A 26,996-nucleotide genomic window follows, 5' to 3' on the forward strand; every position below is an offset into this window, starting at 1 on the left:
AATTTGCTATCAGGAGAACATGTTTCAGGGAAAATAAAGGCTAGGATGTGGCTTGCTGAAGTGGCTAGGCTACCAACGATGTCTGTGGTTAAACGGAGTTGCTTTGTGAAGACGGCCGAATGTCCAATGCTTAATTGTAAAGGGAAAGAAACAATAGGGAAGAAACAAAGGAAGAAACAATAGGGAAGAAACAATTTAATCACAAAAACATAATATATCGTGCTTATAATGTGAACATACATTGTAAAAAGATCATTTTGTTTTAGATAGGTATACCTGCACAATTGTGAAGCAAATTGGGTCTACAAGAGCTAAAATGACTATGGAAAATATTTTTTTGTCTAGTGAACAAGTAGTGAAACAATGTATAGTAATTTTTTTAAAAAAGAGAGACAAAAGGATGACGAGGTGAAATGTGGGAAATTTTAAAAAAAGTTTGTACTATGGATATGTGTGAAGTGTAAACATTTTGGAGAATTTCATGTAAGATGCTTATCTGTGACTTGGCCCATATGTAATCTTACTTTACTTTTCGTATGAAAATTATGAGAACTGACAGATAAAATTATTATAAAGTATAGATTCTCTCTTATGAAATATTGCTTTATAATGCCATTCGTATATAATGTTTTCATTGCTTGTTTTTGTGATATGAAAACGTAATAAAATCATTTAAAAACACAAGTGTCTGTCAAATCAGCCCAGTTTTAGTCAAAGGAAGCCCCCAAACCTGGCACTCTCACTTGAGCTGGCGCTCCTCGACAGGTGGCCGTCCTCTTATTTGTCTGGCATCAGGTGCACCTCATCAGGGGAGGCAACCACGTGAGCACTGTCAGGTGTCTGAGCTCACATCACTGCTGGGGGTAATGATGTTCCAACACTAACGTGAATTGCCCTCATCAGAACCCTCATTTGAATAACCCCAAGTTCACGCTAACCCTAATGTGCCTTACCCTGATGTCATCAGAACCCTCATCTGAATAACCCCCAAGTTCACTCTAAACCTAAAGTGATTTACCCTGAACCCATCAGACCCCTCATTTGAATAACCCCAAATTCACGCTAACCCTAATGGGCATTACCCTGATGTCATCAGAACCCTCATCTGAATAACCCCAAAGTACACTCTAAACCTAATGGGCATTACCCTGATGTCATCAGAACCCTCATCTGAATAACCCCAAAGTACACTCTAAACCTAATGGGCATTACCCTGATGTCATCAGAACCCTTATTTGAGTAAACCCAAGTTCACTCCTACCCTAGAGTGAATAACCATAACTTCATCAGAACCCTACATTGGATTACCCCAAGTTGTTTTTCATCATAATGGGAAATAACTTGACCTCTTCATAACCCTGAATTCTGCATTAGCCTAATCTCTTTCCTAGCTTTACCCTCTTACAAACCCCAATAACATTTCCAGTACCACACTTCCATGGTATGGCACATGTGTAACCTACTTCCAAATAGAATATCACTACAAGGCCTATCTGGACAGTTTTCTCCTAACTTACTTCTTTAGCGCAATATATGATGGGATGCAATCCTTAACCCTTCTCAGCAAATGACTAGGCTTCATCTACTGCAAACAAGGCAAAACAAGTGAAAAGAATATTAATAGCTACTAATAAAATGTAACAACAGGAAATGTCAATGTGGGCAATGAAGATTAAAGATTACAACAACAGTTGTCATGGTGACTTCACATACTTGTAGGTTACATCAGAGCCAATAATATATATACACAAAGATACTTGTCCTAAAGTGACAAAATACATATAAAAAACAAAAAAACAAAAACAACCAAAAAAAGGTTTCATACAAGACTGTGACCCAGCTCTGGGGAGTAGAAACGGGTTTCCAAATCCCAATCTCAAGCACTTCAAGTTTCATTTAAATTACAAGATACATGCGGCCGAATAAAGCACACGAAAATAATTTAATAAAACGCGCGGGAAAGGGGAAGACGGACGACGTCAAAGCGCACAAAGGGAAGAAAGACGACGGCACAGCGCACAAAAACACAAGCGCTACTTCAGCTACTACTCCTTTCCTTTTCTCGTTTTACGGTACATGCACATCCACACGATGGAAAATGTCTTTGGTGAAAACGTGGGTGGCTCTTAAAAGAGCCTTTGGGGTAGTCAAGTCGCACTATGACGCTTTACTTGGAACTGGTGTACTTGGTGACGGCCTTTGTACCCTCAGATACGGCGTGTTTAGCCAGCTCACCGGGAAGCAGCAGGCGCACGGCCGTCTGGATCTCTCTGGAGGTGATGGTGGAACGCTTGTTGTAGTGAGCGAGACGAGAAGCCTCACCAGCGATGCGCTCGAAGATATCATTCACAAAGGAATTCATGATCCCCATAGCCTTAGAAGAGATACCGGTGTCGGGGTGGACCTGCTTCAAGACTTTGTACACGTAGATCGCATAACTCTCCTTCCTAGTCTTTCTGCGCTTCTTGCCTCCTTTACCAGTCGTCTTGGTCACCGCTTTCTTAGATCCCTTCTTCGGGGCGGACTTCGCTGGTTCGGGCATGACGTTCGTCGTTGAATAAACCACAACGGAATGAGAAACGGCGCGTGCACATCCAGTTTATTTAGACTCTGGTATTCTAATTAGAACATACCCTCGCCTCCTCGGTCATGACAAGCCATCATTGGCTAGAAAACAACCCCTCCTCTCACAGGAACCTCCTATCGTTGCTCCGCCACTCCATAGCGTTTACCTCTTAATCCCGCCCTGCCATGTCTATCTTTAACTTTCCCGCCCCTTCTTAGGAAGGAGGCGCAGAAAGCCAAACCAAGTCTCCACAATGCTTATTCTTTGCTTCCTTTCTTACTTTGGGAAATGTTTTAAACATTATCGTGACTTATTTTGGGCTGGGATCTGCATGTATACAACATGCAAACAGCCCTTATCAATATAGGACAATAAGTCCTTTGGGCGCTTATAGGCGGCCATAGCCGCACGGATCAACTCTTTAACTGAATGTATGGGTGGCTCTTAAAAGAGCCGTTGGTTTCGTTTGAACTCAGTGTTTACCCTCCGAAGCCGTACAGAGTACGTCCCTGGCGTTTCAGAGCATAAACCACATCCATGGCGGTGACAGTCTTTCTCTTGGCATGCTCGGTGTAGGTAACCGCGTCCCTGATGACGTTCTCCAGAAACACTTTCAGCACGCCACGGGTCTCCTCGTAGATCAGACCGGAGATGCGCTTCACACCGCCACGACGAGCCAGACGGCGGATAGCTGGCTTAGTGATACCCTGGATGTTGTCGCGGAGTACTTTACGGTGACGCTTAGCGCCACCTTTCCCCAGACCCTTACCACCCTTTCCTCTGCCAGACATCCCTTAGCCTTCTCACACTATTCGAAGAAAAGTGAAATAATGAAGCCTCCATACCCAGAGCGGCACTATTATTCTCGACTAAAGGACCTGGTTGAAGACAAGGGGCACTCGAGGAGGCGGAGCTAAAGACCACGCGCCTCCAAACGCCTCCAGCACCACACTTAGCCAGACTGGAATAAAAACTCCATACTATTTCACAAAAACGACAATTCATATATGTAAAATATAAGATATCTTAGACAATAATAACGAACAACAACATAAGGGAAGAAAAAGAACGATAACAAACAAACAAACAAAGACAACAAAAGATTCAGTGCAGCATAAGATGGCCTACTACTGTTACTACTGCCACTAATAAGAAGAAGAGTCAGAATGGAAGTAGATCCTCAGCACTGGTGCTGAAACCCCCCAAGTTTAAAGTCTCTTGCTGGAAAATATAGAAATTATATGCACACTCCTAATCCGTGTGTTCACTAGGCCTCTTAGGGTTCCCACCAATCCAAGAACAGCATGTGGTTCAGGTTAGAGAAACATGATGGGTTTCAAATTTCTAGGTTGGAAGATGTCAGTTTCAAATTAATAACAGAAATGGACAGAGCATTACATTTTTAGGAAAACACACAAATAGATTGAGGCAGTGGGGTCAAGGCCACATAGAGGACAATTATTCTTTGCAGGCAACTCAAATTGCTTTGATAGCACGTCACTCATTCCATTCTTCATGGTCTAGGCCTACTTTTATGTCTAGCCTCATATGACCTCTACAAACAGAAAACAGGCAAACCTTTTTTTTTTTTATCACATTGCATACTCATCTGCTGTCTTCTCACTTTCATCTTCTGCTGCAACAGTGGCAGCTTAACTGCTTTTTTCACATACGATAACTCCATCCATGTGCCCTCATCCATTGAGGCCTTATGCTGCTGATAACCACTGTTGTACAACAAGGACCAATGAACATATTCCAATGCAATGGCACATCATACTGACCTTTCATGAGGACCTGGAAATGTGTCTCAAGAGAGTTCTAGATGTGTATGTTCAATTGCTACATGAAAACCCAGACAGAGAATGCTCCAAAGTAATGAACATGGGATACTTTTCAAGCATTAATAAAGGACATCACTACGCTTGTAAATCATAGGAAAACACACTTGTATGCCCTAAAGGTTGAATACAGCCTTCAAAGGCCTTCAAAGACTGCAGTCTAAAAAAATGCTCAATAAAATGTTGTAAAGAGTATGAATCATCTGCTGTATTGGGAATTTCATCATCACTGTCAAGCAGCTTTACTTAAAATGTAAAGCTTGAAACCGGTACTGGAGGGCAACCTGAACTCAGCACAAGGAAACAACCTTATTATCATGAATATTTTTGTTAACATTATCTCTACCACTATTATTATTATTATTATTATTATTATTATTATTATTATTATTATTAACAGCAGGAAGAGGAGGAGGAGGAGGAGGAGGAGGAGGAGGAGGAGGAGGAATAGAAGTACATTTCAAATAAATTAACAAGAAAAATAAATTAACTAAATGATATCAAGTAAAACCCACCAATACTGATTGGGATGCTGTGATAGATGGACCTTTGCTGCCATCTTGTGGCCAAACTGTAAAACCAGCCACAACAAAATGAGAGTTGACTTATTTCTGTCTTCAAGAGACATGAAGGGACAGTTGCATTTGGAATCAAAAACTGTAAGCCATTTATTATTAAATTTGTGGAAAACCTTAAAGCTTGTGTCGTAACGATAGTCGTGTTTTCAACAGTGGATGCCAAAGTGATTTGAAGGCATGTTCAAAAGTGATAGCTTAGAACCATGTGTCAGTAATATTTGTCAAACCCTGAATAAATAAATGATAAATTGTACTTGTTCTTCCAGTGCTATTGTGATTCTTTGTAGTTATTTCTTTCATCCCTTTTCTTTCAGGAAATGCAAATGCAGAGATACGCTCGCACACACCGACACGCACACGCACCCACACATACACACAGTAGAAAAAATAGACCATCGCATAATCAAGAAGAAGACAGATTTGGCTAAGAACATATTGTGAGGGTAAAGAAGGAAATTGTTAATAAAAAGATTTAAGCTGTCTTCTGAAAGAACAAAATAAAAGTGCAGTCATACAGTGGCATGCAAAGATTTGAGCACCCCTGGACAAAATATATGTTACTGTGAACAGTTAATCAAGTTGAAGATGAAATTATCTCCAAAAAGCATAAAGTTAAAAGATGAAACACACTTTTCAACATTTTCAGAAAAAAAAAAAAAAAAAAAAAAAAAAGAGTACCTACGAGATTTGAACACTCAAATAACTTTTCAACGACAAAATACTAGTCCTCTCACATTTTTGAACCATTACCGCTATCCATAAGGCATGTAAACAACAACAATAAAGAGAAGTAAAATAATAAATAAAACATGAACATGAAATAATAGATAAAACAAAAGCATGAAGAACATAAATCAACAATAATACATTCTAAAATTAACAATGAATATCAGTTTACATTACATATATGGAATTAAAAATGTACCTTTGAATGGAATCAGTCTGTATCCACTGTTACTTCAGGTCCAGTGTTGTAGAGGTATGAAAGACATTTCATTCACTTCTCCTAGACCTTTCTTATGGCCACAGTTTGGACAAAAATGTTTGTTTCACCTTGAGGGATTTTCTCTTCACCTGACGATGATGCACCATGCTCTGGGTTGAATTCTTCCTCATCTCCTTCAGACACCTCCTCCTCTTCTAAATCATTGTTCTCGTGTTCACTTCTGAGCATCTGGAAAAATGCACATCTACAAGCTGTTTGGCATTGAGATGTGTACCCATGGATTCTGCAAAAAAAGAGAACTGGGGATATTGTCATATGCAGCACCTTTAAAGTTTCTGGCTGCATTCACCATTAGCAAACAATGCTTGCAGAAAATGTTGCTTTTGTGTGAAATTGTTCTTCTATTGTTTGTAAACTTTGATAATGTGTGAGGTCATAAAGGGAAGATACTGCATATTCAAAAGAGCATTTTAATTTTGTTTGAGTTCAATCAGTAGCATACACTCACCATTATTATGTGTGTATGTTTGCGTGCACGCACATCTTGTTTAAATGTCAGGTCAAAAATGATGAAACACACTTTTCAACATTTTCAGCAATGTCAGTGTATTAGTTTGTTTTATACAATTGTGAAAAAAAAAAAAAAAAAAAGAGTACCTAGGAGATTTGAACACTCAAATAACTTTGACGACAGTCTCAGACCTTCATTAGCCTGTTAGGCTTATGGCTTGTTTACAAACATTGTTAGGAAAGGCCACATGATGCAAATTTCAAAGCTTTATAAATACCCAGACTCCTCTAACCTTGTCCCAGAAACCAGCAGCCATGGGTTCTTCTAAGCCGCTGCCTAGCAAAATGAAAATGAAAATACTTCAGTCCTATAAAACAGGAGAAAGCTATAGGAAGACAACAATGTGTTTTCAGTTTGCCATTTCATGAGTTTGAAATGTAATTATAAAATGGTGCTTAACAGGAATAGTGGCAGTCAAGATAAGGGGTCTGGAAGGCCATAAAACATTTCAGAATCATTTCATGGGTAGAGGGAACAATGGATTCAATGAATTTCCAGCAAAATCTGGAAGCAAACATAACACTATTCTGTAAAAATGCTGAGGTTGAAAAGAGGACGGCTTCTACAAATGGATAATGATCCTAAACACACCTCAAAATCCACAATAAACTACCTCAAAAGGTGCAAGTTGAAGGTTTTACCATGGTCCTCAGAGTGCCCTGATCCAAACAGCATTGAAAATCTGTGGATAGACATCAAAAGAACAGTGCATGCAAGACAGCCCAGGAATCTCACAAAACTAGAAGACTGTTGCAATGAAGAATGGATGAAAATCCCTTAAACAAGAATCAGAAGACTCTTGGCTGGCTAGAAAAAGTGTTTACAAAATGTGATGCTTGCCAAAGCGGGTGCTACTAGGTACTAAGCATGTAGTGTGCCCGAAGTTTTGCTTTAGGCCCTTTTCCTTTTTTGTTATTTTGAAAATGTAAAAGATGTTAAAAAAAAAAAAAAAAAAAAGTTTCAGTTTAAAATACAAAAGGAATGCGTCATCTTAAACTTTATGCCTTTTGGAGAGCATTTCATCTTCAACTTGCTTAACAGTTGACAGTAACATGCATTTTCACCAGATGTGCCCAAACCTTTGCATGCCACTGTAGATACTGTTATATGATATGATATCTGTTAAAAGGGCCTGGTGTATGGTACAGCAAACAAATGAACTATGGGGTTCCAGATGGGTAACTTCAGGAGTTCAGGAAAAAAAAAAGACCATAATGAGATTATGGAAATAAATGCATGAAAAGCATGCTTTGATCTCACATATTAAGTGCTTGTTGAACATGAATAAAATAAATACATACAGAAATAAATGCAAGTCTCCTATAACTAACCACGAGTAGGCTTACAATAAGAAGAAGAAGAAAAAGAAGAATCATCATGAAAGGCAAGTCAATTTCTATAAATATTTTTATTTGTCTTCAGAGCATTTTTTAGTTATTGTTTTAGGGCTTTTCTTTTTATGATGAAAGACAATTATTGTGTTTATTTCAACAGCAGATACAAAAGCAAACAAACCTTTATGACAGTGGCTGTCAGCTAAGCCTAGAAGGACATACCCACTGCATATGTTTATTATTATTGTTGGTGTTGTTTTTTTTTGTTGTTTATCCCAAGAGAAACTGACTAATTGTTCTACATTATACATTTATATTCTGACTGCATTCTGATTAAAACTAGGTGCCCTTAACGATTGAATATTATGGAATTTTTCCATATTGGCCACAAGATGGAGGCAGAGGATCATCTATTTTATCACCTCCCATGGCAATTTGTCTTCTAGACGGTTTTACTTTTATTTTTAGTCACGTTTTAGCTTTAGAAATATATCGATTTAAATGGAAAATGTGGAGCTCCGTCAGAAACATGGCACTTGTAGAATAATAATAATAATAATAATAATAAGTTTCATTTATATAGAACCTGTCACAGACTCAAGGTCGCTTTACTATGACAAAGATGCAGAAAAAAATACATTAAAACAATCAACACATTATTTAACAAATAAGAATAAGAAGAGAAGTTATGAGAAATGTTGAGATGAGAGGTATGTTTTAAGTAGTCTAAAGCATAGCCTAAAAAAGTTGTAGAAATGTACAGAAAGAAGTTTAAATGCATTATATTGAAAGGAAACAGTAGTCATGAATTTTTTGGCCAAAACAGTTATATATTTTTATATGTTTTACTATTAAGAATTCAACGACAAAATACTAGTCCTCTCACATTTTTGAACCATTACCCGTATCCATAAGGTATGTAAACAATAACAATTTAAGAGGAGCAAAATAATAGATAAAACATGAACATGAAATAATAGATAAAACAAAAGCATGAAGAACATAAATCAACAATAATACATTATAAAATTAACAATGAATATCAGTTTACATTACATATATGGAATTAAAAATGTACCTCTGAATGGAATCAGTCTGTATCCACTGTTACTTCAGGTCTAGTGTTGTAGAGGTATGAAAGACATTTGATTCACTTCTCCTAGAACTTTCTTATGGCCACAGTTTGGACAAAAATGTTTGTTTCACCTTGAGGGATTTTACTCTTCACCTGACGATGATGCACCATGCTCTGGGTTGAATTCTTCCTCATCTTCTTCAGACACCTCCTCCTCTTCTAAATCATTGTTCTCGTGTTCACTTCTGAGCATCTGGAAAAAAGTACATCTACAAGCTGTTTGGCACTGAGATGTGTACCCATGGATTCGGCAAAAAAAATGGAACTGGGGGTATTGTCATATGCAACACCTTTAAAGTTTCTGGCTGCATTCCCCATTAGCAAACAATGCTTGCAGAAAATGTTGCTTTTGTGTGACATTGTTCTTATATTGTTTGTAAACTTTGATAATGTGTGAGGTCATAAAGGGAAGATACTGCATATTCAAAAGAGCATTTTAATTTTGTTTGTGTTCAATCAGTAGCATACGCTCTCTATTACTGTGTGTGTATGTTTGCGTGCACGCACATCTTGTTTAAATGTCAGGTCAAAAATGAGCCACCACTAAATAAATAGTTCTCCGCAACTTGAAAGCTAACGACTTTCACAGAAAACAAAACAAATCATTTAAAAAATGAAACATTGTTTTTGTTCATTTTTTCCATGAAAGTTGTGTTACCACCAAGACACAAAGGTTAATAGAGAACAGGTCTGAAAACCACGTCCGTGTCTAGAATTGTTTAGTTAATAGCACCAGTACATATTTATTTCAGTCGAAGAAAAGACACTGACATCTCTGAAAGACTTGTATCAGTTTCATTTCTCAGTGATACATTTTGACGACGTGAACGTCATACTCCCGCTAGAGCACCGCTAACCCAGACGACCTTACTACAAAGTTTCTTGTCGACTCACAATACAACGCTCCTTACCGTTGCCATAATTTCTCAGCTATGGAATTAACCCTCATAGCAAACTAGGTTGCCCGTAATCTAGAAGCACATGTCAGATACACGTTATAATAACGACGTATCGGTGAGAAGCGTTGCCAAGGCGACTTGCTCATTTTGCAGCGAAACAATTTAGGTGGCTCTTAAAAGAGCCTTTGGGTATTTTGGGATATTACGCCGAGCGAGCAGTTTAAGCACGCTCTCCGCGAATGCGGCGGGCCAACTGGATGTCCTTGGGCATGATGGTGACTCTCTTGGCGTGGATAGCGCACAAGTTAGTATCCTCGAACAGGCCGACCAGGTATGCCTCGCTAGCCTCCTGCAAGGCCATGACAGCAGAGCTCTGGAAACGGAGATCGGTCTTGAAATCCTGAGCAATTTCTCTCACCAGGCGCTGGAAGGGCAGCTTGCGGATCAGCAACTCGGTCGACTTCTGATAACGACGAATCTCCCTCAGAGCTACGGTACCAGGCCTGTAACGATGAGGCTTCTTCACGCCGCCGGTGGCTGGGGCGCTCTTACGAGCGGCCTTGGTGGCAAGCTGCTTCCTCGGGGCTTTACCACCGGTGGACTTACGGGCGGTCTGCTTTGTTCTTGCCATAGCGACGCAATTCTACTCTTAACTGACGAAGAAAGAGAATAAGACACAACCACGACGACATCCTTTTTAAGCCATAACGCCGACCTGCGCTCATTGGGCGTCTTCAGTAAGCATGCCGTCCATTGGACAAATAAAGATACGTCACATCAAGTCAATTGGCCCGTGTTCCACTACGCGCACATTTCAAAAAAGCAAGCCAGTAAGCCTACTTTTGAGCCGTGCTCTTTATGTGCCTGCAGGGTACATTGTTGAACGTACTCCCGGTTACTTTTTTTTTTTTTTACATGTTTTTAGCACCAACAGCATCTTATTTATATATAAAAATAAAATATATACACACACACAGCACTTCTACAAGTACGTATATAAATGTACGAGTACTAGCTTGCTTTCATCAGATGCTATTGGGCGCGTAAAAACGGGGAAGGTGTACGTGTGCTCAGACGTGGCGTGGTAATGGACAGCGGTGCCCGTTAGTCATTTAGTGCCCTCGAGAAAAATGCAAGGTAGAACAGACAGTAACATTAAAAAGTTGCACTTCCTCAGTCAGTGTGGGTGGCTCTTAAAAGAGCCTTTGGGATCTGCAGACAACGGAGCAGAGGTGAATTTACTTGGTCTTGACCGCCTTCTCGGTTTTCTTGGGCAGCAGAACAGCCTGAATGTTGGGCAGCACGCCACCTTGAGCAATAGTCACCCCTCCTAACAGCTTGTTCAACTCCTCGTCGTTACGCACGGCGAGCTGCAGATGACGAGGAATGATACGGGTCTTCTTGTTGTCACGGGCGGCGTTGCCTGCCAACTCGAGAATTTCAGCAGTCAGATACTCCAGCACAGCAGCCAAATAGACCGGAGCACCGGCACCAACGCGCTCGGCATAATTACCTTTGCGCAAAAGCCTGTGCACACGGCCCACAGGAAACTGCAGGCCAGCGCGAGAGGAGCGAGTCTTGGCCTTAGCCCTAGCCTTACCGCCGGTCTTCCCTCTTCCACTCATTATGTATACAATAGCGTCTTGTGAGCAAAGCTGAAATAATCGCCTATCACCTACGAGCGCTTCAGATATAGCAAAATCAACAGCTCTCCTATTGGCTAAGGAGGACAGGACGAATAACCAATCGCGAAGCACTCGTCCACTTCCAAAGCCGGCCTCCCTTTCCTTAGCCTGCAACTCTCCCTCCCACACGGAATCACTTCCAGTTCTTGTCATTCTTCTTCATATGGATTTCAGTTTGGAGCAAATAGTCTAAATACTTCCAAGTTATTTGTATTTTTATTATTATTATTATTATTATTATTAAGTCTATTCATGATACGTACATGTATGATAAAGACAGGAGAGAATGTTCGAGGTACGGCATGGCTTATATCTTTTGGAAGATTGCCTGTACGATGTATTGTCAAATAGAGTTGTTTTGTTACAACTAAGGAATGTCCGATGTATAATTGCATGGCCGATGAAACGATAGAACATTTATTACTGCCGTGCACAAGGACTATTGAAATTTGGGAGAAAATGGAAGGTACTGGGTTTAAATGCGGTCGTAACAGCAAAAGTATTATGTATGGAGTGTTTAATGAGAATTTGACTGAGAATGTAAAGGACTTTTGTTGGATGATTGTTTGTGATAAATTCGAAGATTTGGAAAACACGACGTAAGATGATTATTGAACAATGTATAATACCTGCAGAAATAGTGTTTAAACAGATTGTGTGTGAGTTACAAAGGTTGAAGACGATTGATATGAGAGGAAAAAAGAAATTTCCCTGGACTCTTTTGGATATATAAATGGATAATGTATACCTAATTTACAGATGTAAATTGTATTGTTAATTAGTAATCTATAGTGTGAAGGTAGTCTGGGTCCTCCGGTGGATATTGTTTGTGAGGTTTCTGTGGTGGAGTGTTTGCGTTGAATTGAATTTTCTTAATAATGGAAAGGGAGAAATAAACGGCACAGAAATCTGCTTAGGCTGTACAATATTTCTATGCAAAATGGAATTGGTCCTCGTTTTCCTTTCCATTTTTAAATTGACCGTATTAAAAAAAAATTCCATTCAATACAAACACCATCTAATGCTTCACTTTTCTTTTCCGTGTCCACTCAGTACGTCTATGGAAGAAATCGCACGTTAAAATAAACTCCGATTACACACTTGGCCGTATTAATTCGCTCGTAACCATTTCGAGAGTGTAAAGAAAACCGCTCTTTGGAAGAGAAAAGTGGGTGGCTCTTAAAAGAGCCTTTTGGGGATACCAAGACATGAAAACATGCACGTTTACTTCTTCTTGGGGGCAGCTTTTTTCGCCTTTGCAGCCTTTGGTTTGGCAGTCTTGGGCTTGGCGGTCTTTGCCTTCTTGGGGCTCTTGGCTGCCTTCTTCGGGGTGGCCGGCTTCTTTGCTTTCTTGGGGCTCTTGGTGGCTTTCGCGGCGGCAGCAGGCTTCTTCGCCTTCTTGGGCGACTTCTTTGCAGCGGCGGAGGCGGGCTTCTTTGCCGCTACCTTCTTGGGCTTTTTAGCCGCGGCAGGTTTCTTGGCGGGCGCTTTTTTCGCCTTAGGCGCGGCTTTCTTAGCGGGCTTTTTCTTGGCTTCGTCTTGCTTCTTGTTGAGCTTAAAAGAGCCAGAGGCACCGGTTCCTTTGGTCTGCACCAGAGTTTCCTTTGTCACCAAGCTTTTGATAGCAAGCTTGACGCGAGAGTTGTTCTTTTCCACGTCGTAACCACCCGCAGCCAAAGCTTTCTTCAGAGCGGCGAGAGAGACCCCGTTCCGTTCTTTGGAAGCAGAAACAGCTTTGACGATAAGCTCACCGACGCTGGGTCCCGCTTTCTTGGGTCGAGCGGCAGCTTTCTTCTTAGGCGCCTTGGCCGGCGCAGCGGCGGCTGGGGCTGGAGCTACTTCTGCCATCGTCGTGTTAACTACGAGAAATAGACGCGCGCAAACAGTACTCTACGTCGCACACACTGCTCTGTTGAGTTGAACCTCCCTCCTAGCGAGGGGCCGGCCTTAAAAGCCGCATGAGGACGGTGTAGACTCAACCCGCCCAGCACTCAGCGTCTGTGCTTCCGTGAGCTGCTCGCACTTGTGTTTTCTCATGACAAATCCGGGCCTAAATATACATGCTAAAACAATTTGTAAGTCGTCAAACAACGCGTTTCGCAAGAAAGGGCTCTGTGGTTCACTTGCGTGCCAGAAAAGCCCGTGCAGCCCGATCTTGTTTTGCACAGCTGCCACAAAACGGTACTGCGCGACTGCCGCTCCAAATAAGACATGGTGTATTTCTAGGCATGTGGGGCGTGAAAATGTGAGAAATGAAGGCATACATCTAGCAAGTCCCAATGTGCGCGTTGAAGGAGAGCCTGAGCAAAAGCATGGAGGTGCTAAGAGTGCGGCAGTGGTGTGTGTACTAGTTGAAAAAGGCCTTATGTACGTGCGAGTAAAACACAGGTGCAGGAGAGAGTGGCTGAGAGTGTACTTCCCGCAGCCAAGTGTCTTAGTCAAAGTAAAGCCACCAAAACCTGGCGCTCCTTGTCAGGTAGCTGGCCTCTAATTGGGCTGGAATCACGTGCTCCCCATTAGGGGAGGCAACCACGTTGAGAACTCACGTCATTGCTGGGAGCCCAAGTTCTAACACTAAAGTAAATTACCCTGACCTCATCAGAACCCTCATTTGAATAACCCCAAGTTCCATCTAACCCAAAAGTGAATTAACCTTCCTCATCAGAACCCTCATTTGAATAACCACAAATTCACTCTAACCCTAAAGTGAATTACCCTGACCTCATCAGAACCCTCATTTGAATAACCCCAAACTCACCTTAAGAGATGTTTAGCATTTGCCCACTCCTTGTACTGCATACAGATCACAGCTATTCTTTACAGGCAATTCCTACAAGTTTCATAGCAGTTGATTCATTCCATTCTGAATGGTCTAGGGCTACGTGACCCCTTTGCCCCACAGGTCATTCGCAAGATGCATCTATAATGTCCCATGCAAGAGACAGAGAAGTCTTGGAAGACCTAGCATGTGAATGCGCACATATATATGCATGTGTGAGACAGACAGAGAGAGAGAAGTTGGAGTTGTGCAAGATATGTGTATTCTGGGAGTGTGATTACTGAGCCACAGGACTGTGACTCATAGAATCACATCATATTTAAAAAAATAAATAAATAAACTAATTACAATAATTTTGTAGATCTGACCCACTAAACAAACCTTATGCATGTTCTTTTGAACATTTTCTGGATCATGTCATCAATAAGGTGTTGACCTAAAATGAAAAATCACAAGGCAAGTTTATCTATTGGCATTCAAAGTGCACAAAGCAATACAGAAGGTATTGACAGGGCATCACAAAAACTAACTTTGTCTCTTCTTGTCATTAGGGTTCTGAAGAAGTTAACGATTGCATCCCATCATATATTGCACTAAAGAAGTAAGTTATTCCTTCTCAGCAGATGACTAGGCTTCTTCTACTACAAACAAGGCAAAACAAGTGAAAATAATATTAAAAGCTACTAATGAAATGTAACAACAAGAAATAATGCCATAATGTGAGCAATGAAGATTACAACAATCGTTGCCAAGGTGACTTGACATGCTTGTAGGCTACATCAGAACCAAACATACATACATAAATACATACATATATACACACACACACACACACACAAATATATATAACACAAGTGTCTTTGTGTAGTCATATAAAGTGATCAAATACATTAAAAAAAAAAAATGCAACTAAATGATGCCCAGTAAAACACTCCAATACTGATTGGGATGCTCTGCTAGTTGGAGCTTTGCTCCCATCTTGTGGCCAAACTATAAAACCAGCCACAAAATGAGTTGACTTATTTCTGTGTTCAAGAGACCTGAAGGGACAGTTGCATTTGGAATCAAGAACTGTTAACCATTTATTATTAGATTTGTGGTACAGCTTAAAGCTTGTGCACCGTGTCATAATGATAGTCCTGTTTTCAACAGTGGTTGCCATGGTGATTTGAAGGCTTGTTCAAAAGTGATAGCTTAGAACCATGTGTCAGTAATATTAGACTATTTATTCAGGGGTTTGAAAAATTGTACATTCTTATTGTACTTGTTCTTCCAGTGCTATTGTTATTCGTCGTATTTATTGTTACGACCCTGTCTAGGCGATGAGGTCGCAACAGCATTTTGAAAAGACTGGTAGCAGGGTGGTAGGTGGAATAATTAGTCACAAGACTAAACTGGTAGATGAGGTGAAATGTGTATTTAAATGGTGAACAAAGACACACACATCTACCTACAAACACTGAATTACTTCAGGAGTTGCCAAAATAAACAAAACCCACACTACAAGAAGAAACACCACAACTAAATACACTTTACAGGACAAAAATAAAAATACAATCCTACACCAACTCCCTGATAATAAATAGACAATAACCCCAAACCCAAACCAACAGTACAGGTGAACTACACAGAAAACTTTTCAGAGTCAAAAGCATATTTGGCAAATTGGAGTCCATAGAAGAGAAGTGTTTTTCATAAAAGTGAAGTCAAAGGTAAGACAACATCTGAAAAGTTTTTACAAAAGCAACGATAGTAGCCAGCCATCCCCAAAAACCGACGTAGGTCCCGTTTTGTCCGAGGAACTGGAAAAGCTTTGATTGCTTCTACCTTAGCATCCAAGGGACGCACCTGTCCACGACCCACTGTTTTCCAAGGTAGCGAACCACGCTTGTCCTCAAATTCACACTTTTCCAAATTTAACACTAATGAAGCATCTCGCAACTTAGAGATTACGGTCTCCAGTGTCCTCAAATGCTGTTCCCATGTATCTGAATATACAACAAGGTCATCGAGATAAGCTTCACAATTCAATACACCTTTCATAAACGCAATCCAAAAGGCATAAATGTATTGCAGAAAGGTGTCCGGGGTAGCAAAAGTAGAGATCTCTGATGCATGATCAGTAAGAGGGACCTGCCAATAACCTTTAAGTAAATCTTATTTGCTGACAAACTTTGCAGAACCTACTGCAAAGCACTCCAGGAGTGTAACATTATTTCTCTCATCCCTTTGCAAGCTTTTCTTTCAGGAAATGCAAATGCTGAGCTACATCAAAACACACACACACACACACACACAAATAGTCCATCGCATAATCAAGCAGAAGTCCGATTTGGCTAAGAATATATTGTGAGGGTAGAGAAGGAAATTATTAATAAAAAGATTTGAGCTGTCTTCTGAAAGAACAAAATAGAATTGCAGTTATACAGTGGCATGCAAAAGAAAAGTTTGGGCACCCCTAGTCAAAATATATGTTACTGTGAACAGTTAATGCGGATGATGTAACAACTCAAAAAGAGTTAGATGGGATGTGCGAACATTTTGACTTGTACAAACGTGCATCTGAGGCATCTTTGAATCATTCCAAGACTGAGGCGGTTTGGATTGGGGAACAAGGAGGAAGGAGTGCTCTATGTATCAGTATGCATGAGGAAATTAAAATCATTGGAATTTATATCGGTAACAGAAATTTAGTTGAGAGCAACTGGCAGAGGAAGCTACAGGAAATCAAAGAGGAATCAAAGAGAATTATACACTGGGGTGTGAGCTACAAATCGAAGATCAAACTAATTAAGACATTCATTTTATCAAAACTATTATTTCTGTCCATCGTTTTTCCTCCAGCAGAAAAAAAGTGACCGAACTGAATAAAATATGTATTAGAACAATGTGGGGTAATAACAGAGAAGCTACAAAAAGGGAATGTGTATATAAGAATAAAGAAAATGGAGGCTTAAATTAAAAATAAGTTTTTGTAGACATGTCAATACAAGCACTGGTAGGAAAGCTAAATGGATTGGTGAAATCTCAGACTGGGAAAAGAAGAAAGGAAAGAAAAGGAAGAATGTACCATACTATAAACTTTTGTGCTCAGATTTTGTGGATAAATGTAAAAGTTGGAAGATCGATTGGAGAACGCAATCGAATAAAACTATTTATAAAAGTATAGCAGATCATAAGTACAGAGGGCAGATACAGTCTGGGGATTGCGATGAAAGGGAGAATAAAAATCTGTTGAATTTGCTATCAGGAGAACATGTTTCAGAGAAAATAAAGGCTAGGATGTGGCTTGCTGAAGTGGTTAGGCTACCAACGATGTCTGTGGTTCAACGGAGTTGCTTTGTGAAGACGGCCGAATGTCCAATGCTTAATTGTAAAGAGAAAGAAACAATAGGGAAGAAACAATCTGTTAGTGGACTGCTATAGATCTAAAGAAATATGGGAACAGTTCAGGAGGTTTGATTTAAACATAGAATTTAATCACAAAAACATAATATATCGTGCTTATAATGTGAACATACATTGTAAAAAGATAATTTTGTTTTAGATAGGTATACGCACAATTGTGAAGCAAATTTGGTCTACAAGAGCTAAAATGACTATGGAAAATACTTTTTTTGTCTAGTGAACAAGTAGTGAAACAATGTATAGTAAATTTAAAAAAAAAGAGAGACAAGGATGACATGGTGAAAAATGTGGGAAATGTAAAAAATGTTTGTACTACGGATTTGTGTGAAGTGTAAAAATTTTGGAGAGTTTCATGTAAGATGTTTATCTGTGACTTAGCCCATATGTAATCTTACTTCACTTTTCGTATGAAAATTATGAGAACTGACAGATGAAAAATTATTATAAAGTATAGATTCTCTCTTATGAAATATTGCTTTATAATGCCATTCATATATAGTGTTTTCATTGCTTGTTTTTGTGATATGAAAACGTAATAGAATCATTTAAAAACACAAGTGTCTGTCAAATCAGCCCAGTTTTAGTCAAAGGAAGCCCCCAAACCTGGCACTCTCGCTCGGGCTGGTGCTCCTCGACACGTGGTCGTCCTCTTATTTGTCTGGCATCAGGTGCACCTCATCAGGGGAGGCGACCACGTGAGCACCGTCAGGTGTCCGAGCTCACATCACTGCTGGGGGTAATCATGTTCTAACACTAACGTGAATTGCCCTCATCAGAACCCTCATTTGAATAACCCCAAATTCACTCTAACCCTAATGGGCATTACCCTGATGTCATCAGAACCCTTATTTGAGTAACCCCAAGTTCACGCCTACCCTAAAGTGAATAACCATATCTTCATCAGAACCCTACATTGGATTACCCCAAGTTGTTTTTCACCATAATGGGAAATAACTTGACCTCTTCATAACCCTAAATTCTGCATTAGCCTAATCTCTTTCCTAGCTTTACCTTCTTGCAAACCCCAATAACATTTCCAGTACCACACTTCCATGGTATGGCACATGTGTAACCTACTTCCAAATAGGCCTTGTAGTGATATTCTATTTGGACAGTTTTCTCTTAACTTACTTCTTTAGTGCAATATATGATGGGATGCAATCCTTAACTGCATCAGAACCCTAATGACAAGCAGAGACAAAGTTAGTTTTTGTGAGGCCCCATCATGGGTTTAACCCTTACCTTCTGTATTGCTTTGTGTATTTTGAACGGCAACAGATAAACTTGCCTTGTGATTTTTTTATTTTAGGTCAACACCTTATTGATGACATAATGCAGAAAATTATGTCATAAGGTTTGTTTAGTGGGTCATATCTAAAAGGTTATTGTAATTAGATTTTTTTTCCCCGTATGCTTTGATTCTATGAGTCACAGTTCTGTGGCTCAGTAATCCCACTCCGAGAATACACATACCTTGCACAACTCCAACTTGTCTCTCTCTCTCACACACGCACATATATGTGCGCATACAAATGCTAGATTTTCCAAGACTTCTTAGTCTCTTGCATAGGACATTATAGATGCACCTTGCGAATGACATCTGGGGCAAAGGGGTCACGTAGGCCTAGACCATTAGCCCTTCTCAGCAGATGACTAGGCTTCATCTACTGCAAACAAGGCAAAACATGTGAAAAGAATATTAATAGCTACTAATGAAATGTAACAACAGGAAATGGCAATGTGGGCAATGAAGATTACAACAACAGTTGTCATGGTGACTTCACATACTTGTAGGTTACATCAGAGCCAATAATGTATATACACAAAGATACTTGTGTCCTAAAGTGACGAAATACATTTAAAAAAAAAAACAAAAACAAAAAAAAGGTTTCATATAAGACTGCGACCCAGCTCTGGGGGGGAGAAACGGGTTTCCAAGTCCCCATTTCAAGCACTTCCAAAGTTTCATTTAAATTACAAGCTACATGCGGCCGAATAAAGCATACGAAAATAAATTAATAAAACGCGCGGGAAAGGGGAAGAAAGACGACGGCACAGCGCACAAGGGAAAGAAAGACGACGGCTCAGCGCACAAGAACACAAGCGCTACTTCAGCTACAACTCTTCCTTTTCTCATTTTACCGTACATGCACACTCACACGATGGAAAATGTCTTTGGTGGAAACGTGGGTGGCTCTTAAAAGAGCCTTTGGGTTAGTCAAGTCGCACTATGACGCTTTACTTGGAGCTGGTGTACTTGGTGACGGCCTTCGTACCCTCAGAAACGGCGTGTTTGGCCAGCTCACCGGGAAGCAGCAGGCGCACGGCCGTCTGGATCTCTCTGGAGGTGATGGTCGAACGCTTGTTGTAGTGAGCGAGACGAGAAGCCTCACCAGCAATGCGCTCGAAGATATCATTCACAAAGGAATTCATGATCCCCATAGCCTTAGAAGAGATACCGGTGTCGGGGTGGACCTGCTTCAAGACTTTGTACACGTAGATCGCATAACTCTCCTTCCTGGTCTTTCTGCGCTTCTTGCCTCCTTTACCAGTCGTTTTGGTCACGGCTTTCTTAGATCCCTTCTTCGGGGCGGACTTCGCTGGTTCAGGCATGACGTTCAACGTTGAAAAAACCACAAGAGAATAAGAAACGAGGCGTCAACACCCAGTTTATTTAAACTCTGGTATTCTAATTAGAACATACCCTCCCCTCCTCGATCATGACAAGCCATCATTGGCTAGAAAACAACCCCTCCTCTCACAGGAACCTCCTATCGTTGCTCCGCTACTCCATAGCGTTTACCTCTTAATACCGCCCTGCCATGTCTTTAACTTTCCCGCCCCATCTTAAGAAGGAGGTGCAGAAAGCCAAGCCAAGCCTCCACAATGCTTATTCTTTGATTCCTTTCTCTTACTTTGGGAAAGATGTTTTTAACATTATCGTGTCTTATTTTGGGCTGGGATTTGGAGTCTGCAACGTACAGACGTTCACAACCGTGTTATGGCTCTTCTCAATATAGGGCAAAATGTCCTTTGTGCGTGTTTAGGGACTAAGCGCTTATAAGCGGCCATAGACATATGGATAAGCTCTTTAACTGAATGCATGGGTGACTCTTAAAAGAGCCGTTGGTTTCGTTGGAACTCAGCGTTTACCCTCCGAAGCCGTACAAAGCACGTCCCTGGAATATAAGAGCATGAACCACATCCATGGCGGTGACAGTCTTTCTCTTAGCGTACTCGGTGTAGGTAACCGCATCCCTGATGACGTTCTCCAGAAACACTTTCAGCACGCCACGCGTCTCCTCGTAGATCAGACCGGTTATGCGCTTTTCACCGCGACGACGAACCAGACGGCGGATAACTGTCTTAGCGATACCCTGGATGTTGTCGCGGAGTATCTTACGGTGACACTTAGCGCTTCCTTTCTTAAAGGCCTTCCCACTCTTCCCTTTTCTAGACATCGCTTAGGCTTCTTGTACTACACGGAAAAAAAGCGAAACAATGAAGCTTCGACCCGCAGTGCGCCACTATTATTCTCTTCTAAAGGACCTGGTTGAAGACAAGGAGCACTCGAGGAGGAGGAGCTAAAGACCACGCGCCTCCAAACGCCTCCAGCACCACACTTAGCCAGACTGGAATAAAAACTTCATACTATTTCACAAAAACGGCAATTCATATATGTAAAATATAAGATAGCTTAGACAATAATAACGAACAACAACGTAAGGGAAGAAAAAGAACGATAACAAACAAACAAAGACAACAAAAGATTCAGTGCAGCATAAGATGGCCTACTACTGTTACTACTGCTACTAATAAGAAGAAGAGTCAGAATGGAAGTAGGTCCTCAGCACTGGTGCTGAAAACCCCCAAGTTTAAAGACTCTTGCTGGAAAATATAGAAATTAGATGCACACTCCTAACCCGTGTGTTCACTAGGCCTCTTAGGTTTCCCACCAATCCAAGAACAGCATGTGGTTCAGGTTAGAGAAACATGATGGGTTTCAAATTGCTAGGTTGGAAGATCTCAATTTCAAATTTATAACAGAAATGGACAGAGCATGACATTTTTAGGAAAACACACAAATAGATTGAGGCAGTGGGGTCAAGGCCCATATTTTAAAGCCACATAGTCCAGTTAAGAGATGTTTAGTGATTTGTCCACTCCTTGTGCTGCTTACAGAGGACAACTATTCTTTGCAGGCAACTCAAACTGTTTTGATAGCACATCACTCATTCCATTCTTCATGGTCTAGCTCTACTTTTATGTCTAGCCTCATATGACCTCTACACACAGAAAACAGGCAAACTTTTTTTTTTTTTATCACAGTGCATACTCATCTGCTGTCTTCTCACTTTCATCTTCCTCTGCAACAGTGCCAGCTTAACTGCTTTTTTCACATACCATAACTCCATCCATGTACCCTCATCCATTGAGGCCTTATGCTGCTGATAACCACTGTTGTACAACAAGGACCAATGAACATATTCCAATGCAATGACACACCATACTGACCTTTCATGAGGACCTGGAAATGTGTCTCAAAAGAGTTCTACATGTGTATGTTCAATTGCTACATGAAGACCCAGACAGAGAACACTCCAAAGTAATGAACATGTGACACTTTTCAAGCATTAATAAAGGACATCACTACGCTTGTAAATCATAGGAAAACACACTTGTATGCCCTAAAGGTTGAATACAGCCTTCAAAGGCCTTCAAAGACTGCAGTCTAAAAAAATGCTCAAAAAAATGTTGTAAAGAGTATGAATCATCTGCTGTATTGGGAATTTCATCATCACTGTCAAGCAGCTTTACTTAAAATGTAAAGCTTGAAACCTGTAGTGGAGGACGACCTGAACTCAGCACAAGGAAACAACCCTATTATCATGAATATTTTTGTTAACATTATTTCCACCACTATTATTATTATTATTATTATTATTATTATTATTATTATTATTATTATTATTATTATTAACAGTAGGAAGAGGAGGAGAAGGAGGAATAGAAGTACATTTCAAATCAAATAACAAGAAAAATAATACTGTTTGGGATGTTGTGATAGATGGACCTTCGCTGCCATCTTGTGGCCAAACTGTAAAACCAGCCACAACAAAATGAGAGTTGACTTATTTCTGTCTTCAAGAGACATGAAGGGACAGTTGCATTTGGAATCAAAAACTGTTAGCCATTTATTATTAAATTTGTGGAACATCTTAAAGCTTGTGTCATAACGATAGTCGTGTTTTCAACACTGGATGCCAAAGTGATTTGAAGGCATGTTCAAAAGTGATAGCTTAGAACCATGTGTCAGTAATATTTGTGAAACCCTGAATAAATAAATGATAAATTGTACTTGTTCTTCCAGAGCTATTGTTATTCTTTGTAGTTATTTCTTTCATCCCTTTTCGTGCAGGAAATGCAAATGAAGAGATATGCACGCACACACACACGCACACGCACACACACACACCCACACGCACACACACAAACATACACACACACCCACACCCCCACACACACACACACACACACACACACACACTGTGTAAGTAAATCTTATTTACTGACAAACTTTGCAGAACCTACTGCAAAGCACTCCAGGAGTGTAACATTATTTCTCTCATCCCTTTGCAAGCTTTTCTTTCAGGAAATGCAAATGCTGAGCTACATCAAAACACACACACACACACACAAATAGACCATCGCATAATCAAGAAGAAGACAGATTTGGCTAAGAACATATTGTGAGGGTAGAGAAGGAAATTGTTAATAAAAAGATTTAAGCTGTCTTCTGAAAGAACAAAATAGAAGATGAAACACACTTTTCAACATTTTCATCAATGTCAGTGTATTAGTTTGGTTTTATACAATTGTGAAAAAAGTAGAAAAAAAAAAAGAGTACCTAGGAGATTTGAACACTCAAATAACTTTGACCACAGTCTCAGACCTTCATTAGCCTGTTAGGCTTATGGCTTGTTTACAAACATTGTTAGGAAAGGCCATGTGATGCAAATTTCAAAGCTTTATAAATACTCAGACTCCTCTAACCTTGTCCCAGAAACCAGCAGCCATGGGTTCTTCTAAGCAGCTACCTAGCAAAATGAAAATGAATATGAAAATACTTCAGGCCCATAAAACAGGAGAAAGCTATAGGAAGACAGCAATGTGTTTTCAGGTTGCCATTTCCTCAGTTTGAAATGTAATTATGAAATGGTGCTTAACAGGAATAGTGGCGGTCAAGATAAGGTCTGGAAGGCCAAGAAACATTTCAGAATTACTTCATGGGTAGAGGGAACAATGGATTCAATGAATTTCCAGCAAATTCTGGAAGCAAACATAACACCATTCTGTAAAAATGCTAAGGTTGAAAAGAGGATGGCTTCTACAAATGGATAATGATCCTAAACATACCTCAAAATCCACAATAAACTACCTCAAAAGGTGCAAGTTAAAGGTTTTACCATGGCCCTCAGAGTGCCCTGATCCAAATAGCATTGAAAATCTGTGGATAGACATCAAAAGAACAGTGCATGCAAGAAATTATTTCTGAGAAGGACATACCCACTCCATATGTTTATTATTATTGTTGGTGTTGTTTTTTTTGTTGTTTCTCCCAAGAGAAACTGGCCAATTGTTCTTCATTGTACATTTATATTCTGACAGCATTCTGATTAAAACTAGGTGCCCTTAATGATTGAATATTATGGAAGTTTTCCATTTTGGCCACAAGATGGAAGCAGAGGATCATCTATTTTATCACCTCCCATGGCGATTGGTCTTCTAGACGGTTTTACTTGTATTTTTAGTCACGTTTTAGCTTTAGAAATATATCAATTTAAATGGAAAATGTGGAGCTCCGTCAGAAACATGGCACTTATAGAATAATAAGAATAATAATAATAAGTTTCTTTTATATAGAACCTGTCACAGACTCAAGGTCGCTTTACTATGACAAAGATGCAGAAAAAATACATTAAAACAATCAACACATTATTTAACAAATAAGAATAAGAAGAGAAGTTATGAGAAATGTTGAGATGAGAGGTATGTTTTAAGTAGTCTAAAGCATAGCCTAAAAAAGTTGTAGAAATGTACAGAAAGTAGTTTATATTATATTGAGTTTATATTATATTGAAAGGAAACAGTAGTCATGAATATTTTGGCCAAAACAGTTATATATTTTTCTATGTTTTACAATTAAGAATTCAACGACAAAATACTAGTCCTCTCACATTTTTGAACCATTACCGCTATCCATAAGGTATGTAAACAACAACAATAAAGAGGAGCAAAATAATAGATAAAACATGAACATGAAATAAAAGATAAATAAAAATGTACCTCTGAATGGAATCAGTCTGTATCCACTGTTACTTCAGGTCCAGTGTTGTAGAGGTATGAAAGACATTTCATTCACTTCTCCCAGACCTTTCATATGGCCACAGTTTGGACAAAAATGTCTGTTTCACCTTGAGGGATTTTCTCTTCACCTGAGAATGATGCACCATGCTCTGGGTTGCATTCTTCCTCATCTTCTTCAGACACCTCCTCCTCTTTTAAATCATTGTTCTCGTGTTCACTTCTGAGCATCTGAAAAAAAAGCACATCTACAAGCTATTTGGCACTGAGATGTGTACCCATGGATTCTGCAAAAAAAAAAAAAGAGAACTGGGGGTATTGTCATCTGCAGCACCTTTATAGCTTCTGGCTGCATTCCCCATTAGCAAACAATGCTTGCAGAAAATGTTGCTTTTGTCTGAAATTGTTCTTCTATTGTTTGTAAACTTGGATAATGTGTGAGGTCATAAAGGGAAGATACTGCATATTCAAAAGAGCATTTTAATTTTGTTTGAGTTCAATCAGTAGCATACACTCACCATTATTATGTGTATATGTTTGCGTGCACGCACATCTTGTTTAAATGTCAGGTCCAAAAAGAGCCACCACTAAATAGTTCTCCCCAACTTGAAAGCTAATGACTTTCACACAAAACAAATCATTTAAAAAATGAAACATTGTTTTTATTGATTTTTTTCCATGAAAGTTGTTACTACCAAGACACAAAGGTTGTCATAGGACCACACAATGGTTAATAGAGAACAGGTCTGAAAACCACGTCCATGTCTAGAATTGTTTAGTCAATAGCACCAGTACATATTTATTTCATTTGAAGAAATGACAGACATCTCTGAAAGACTTGTATCAGTTTCATTTCTCAGTGATACATTTTGCTGACGTGAAAGTCATACTCCTGCTAGAGGGTGATTTTGTGTTTCAGAACTTCTAAAAGAATGGAGGAAAACACCTTGGGAGCAAGTTGGTTTAATTTTAATTTTGTATAAGACAGTTGTTTAATTTATACATTTAGAAAGCATTGGTTAAGTGAACTCATTTCCTTGCACCTTCAAGCTCCTGTTGACTTTTTCCTTTGCACTGAATTTTTGCTCAACCAATTTCCTATGAGAACATCAAAAATGCTTTTCAATACTGTATGCTTTGCTGATGCATTACTATGGGGACGTTTGGTTAATGCTTCAAAGCAAATTAGACTAAACAGCAGTTAAAAGAAAAACTGAGTGAATTCATTCTCAGTAGTCCGAATGTTAAGCATATCAGGATCCTGGTTGTTGGAGAGGTTGGAGCAGGAAAGTCCCGTTTCATAAACTCATCAATAATGCTTTGCAAGGACAAATCACCTGTGGCGCTCCTGTTGATGCAACATCTAGCAAAAGTTTCACAAAAACAGTAAGTACATTAATGTTGATTTTGTTTTAAATGACAAATTCAAAACTTTCTTGGAAGGCATTTGAAAGGAAGTAAATATGATACATTTTGTTTAGCTTTACCATAATTAGTACTGTCAAAACTCAGGTATAGGTTAATGTTTATCTTGTTTCAAGGCTGGAATGAGATGACACAAAAAATGTGGTTCTTGCATTTTGGTCTAGACCCACCAGTCAGACACACACCCCCATCTTTGCATTCCCCTGAATATTTCCCCAATATGCCAACTGTGCCATGTAATAAATAAGAGGGAATTAATGAAGATTGGGGAAACATGATAAATAGTTGCATTATAATAACACAATATAGGTAATGAAAAAATAGCCCAGACAGGTACACAAATTGGATCCCAAATACATTTTTTTCAGGCCTGAAAGAACAATCGTCATACCTTTTCAGCCTAGTAAATAAATAAACAACAAATGCTGATAGCTGACTCAATGTAACATTGGTGGTAATATTAA

General features: G+C 39.6%; 6 protein-coding genes across 6 annotated transcripts; all 6 read right to left on the minus strand.

Moving 5' to 3' along the window:
- Positions 1–218: 218 nt before the first annotated feature.
- LOC118242696 (histone H2B 1/2-like) lies at positions 219–2,575 on the minus strand. The gene has a single exon (XM_035534811.1). The coding sequence runs from the start codon at positions 2,540–2,542 to the stop codon at positions 2,168–2,170; it is 375 nt and encodes a 124-aa protein (XP_035390704.1). The 5' UTR covers positions 2,543–2,575; the 3' UTR covers positions 219–2,167.
- Positions 2,576–3,027: 452 nt separating this feature from the next.
- On the minus strand, positions 3,028–10,552 carry LOC118242698 (histone H3-like). Its single transcript, XM_035534814.1, has 3 exons — positions 10,173–10,552; positions 7,830–7,843; positions 3,028–3,359 (listed from the first exon to the last, which is right to left on the minus strand). Exons 1-3 carry the CDS (start codon positions 10,499–10,501, stop codon positions 3,046–3,048), a joined length of 657 nt encoding a protein of 218 aa, XP_035390707.1. The 5' UTR covers positions 10,502–10,552; the 3' UTR covers positions 3,028–3,045.
- A 539-nt stretch (positions 10,553–11,091) lies between these two features.
- On the minus strand, positions 11,092–11,495 carry LOC118242689 (histone H2A). Its single transcript, XM_035534800.1, has one exon. It carries the CDS (start codon positions 11,493–11,495, stop codon positions 11,109–11,111), a length of 387 nt encoding a protein of 128 aa, XP_035390693.1. The 3' UTR covers positions 11,092–11,108.
- A 1,216-nt stretch (positions 11,496–12,711) lies between these two features.
- On the minus strand, positions 12,712–13,403 carry LOC118242681 (histone H1-like). Its single transcript, XM_035534789.1, has one exon. The coding sequence runs from the start codon at positions 13,401–13,403 to the stop codon at positions 12,780–12,782; it is 624 nt and encodes a 207-aa protein (XP_035390682.1). The 3' UTR covers positions 12,712–12,779.
- A 6,401-nt stretch (positions 13,404–19,804) lies between these two features.
- Positions 19,805–20,388, minus strand: LOC118242718 (histone H2B 1/2-like). The gene has a single exon (XM_035534998.1). It carries the CDS (start codon positions 20,353–20,355, stop codon positions 19,981–19,983), a length of 375 nt encoding a protein of 124 aa, XP_035390891.1. The 5' UTR covers positions 20,356–20,388; the 3' UTR covers positions 19,805–19,980.
- A 503-nt stretch (positions 20,389–20,891) lies between these two features.
- On the minus strand, positions 20,892–21,203 carry LOC118242722 (histone H4-like). The gene has a single exon (XM_035535025.1). The coding sequence runs from the start codon at positions 21,201–21,203 to the stop codon at positions 20,892–20,894; it is 312 nt and encodes a 103-aa protein (XP_035390918.1).
- Positions 21,204–26,996: the final 5,793 nt, after the last annotated feature.

This window comes from Electrophorus electricus, chromosome 16 (genome assembly GCF_013358815.1).
Source record: "Electrophorus electricus isolate fEleEle1 chromosome 16, fEleEle1.pri, whole genome shotgun sequence".
NCBI classification, from domain to species: domain Eukaryota; kingdom Metazoa; phylum Chordata; class Actinopteri; order Gymnotiformes; family Gymnotidae; genus Electrophorus; species Electrophorus electricus.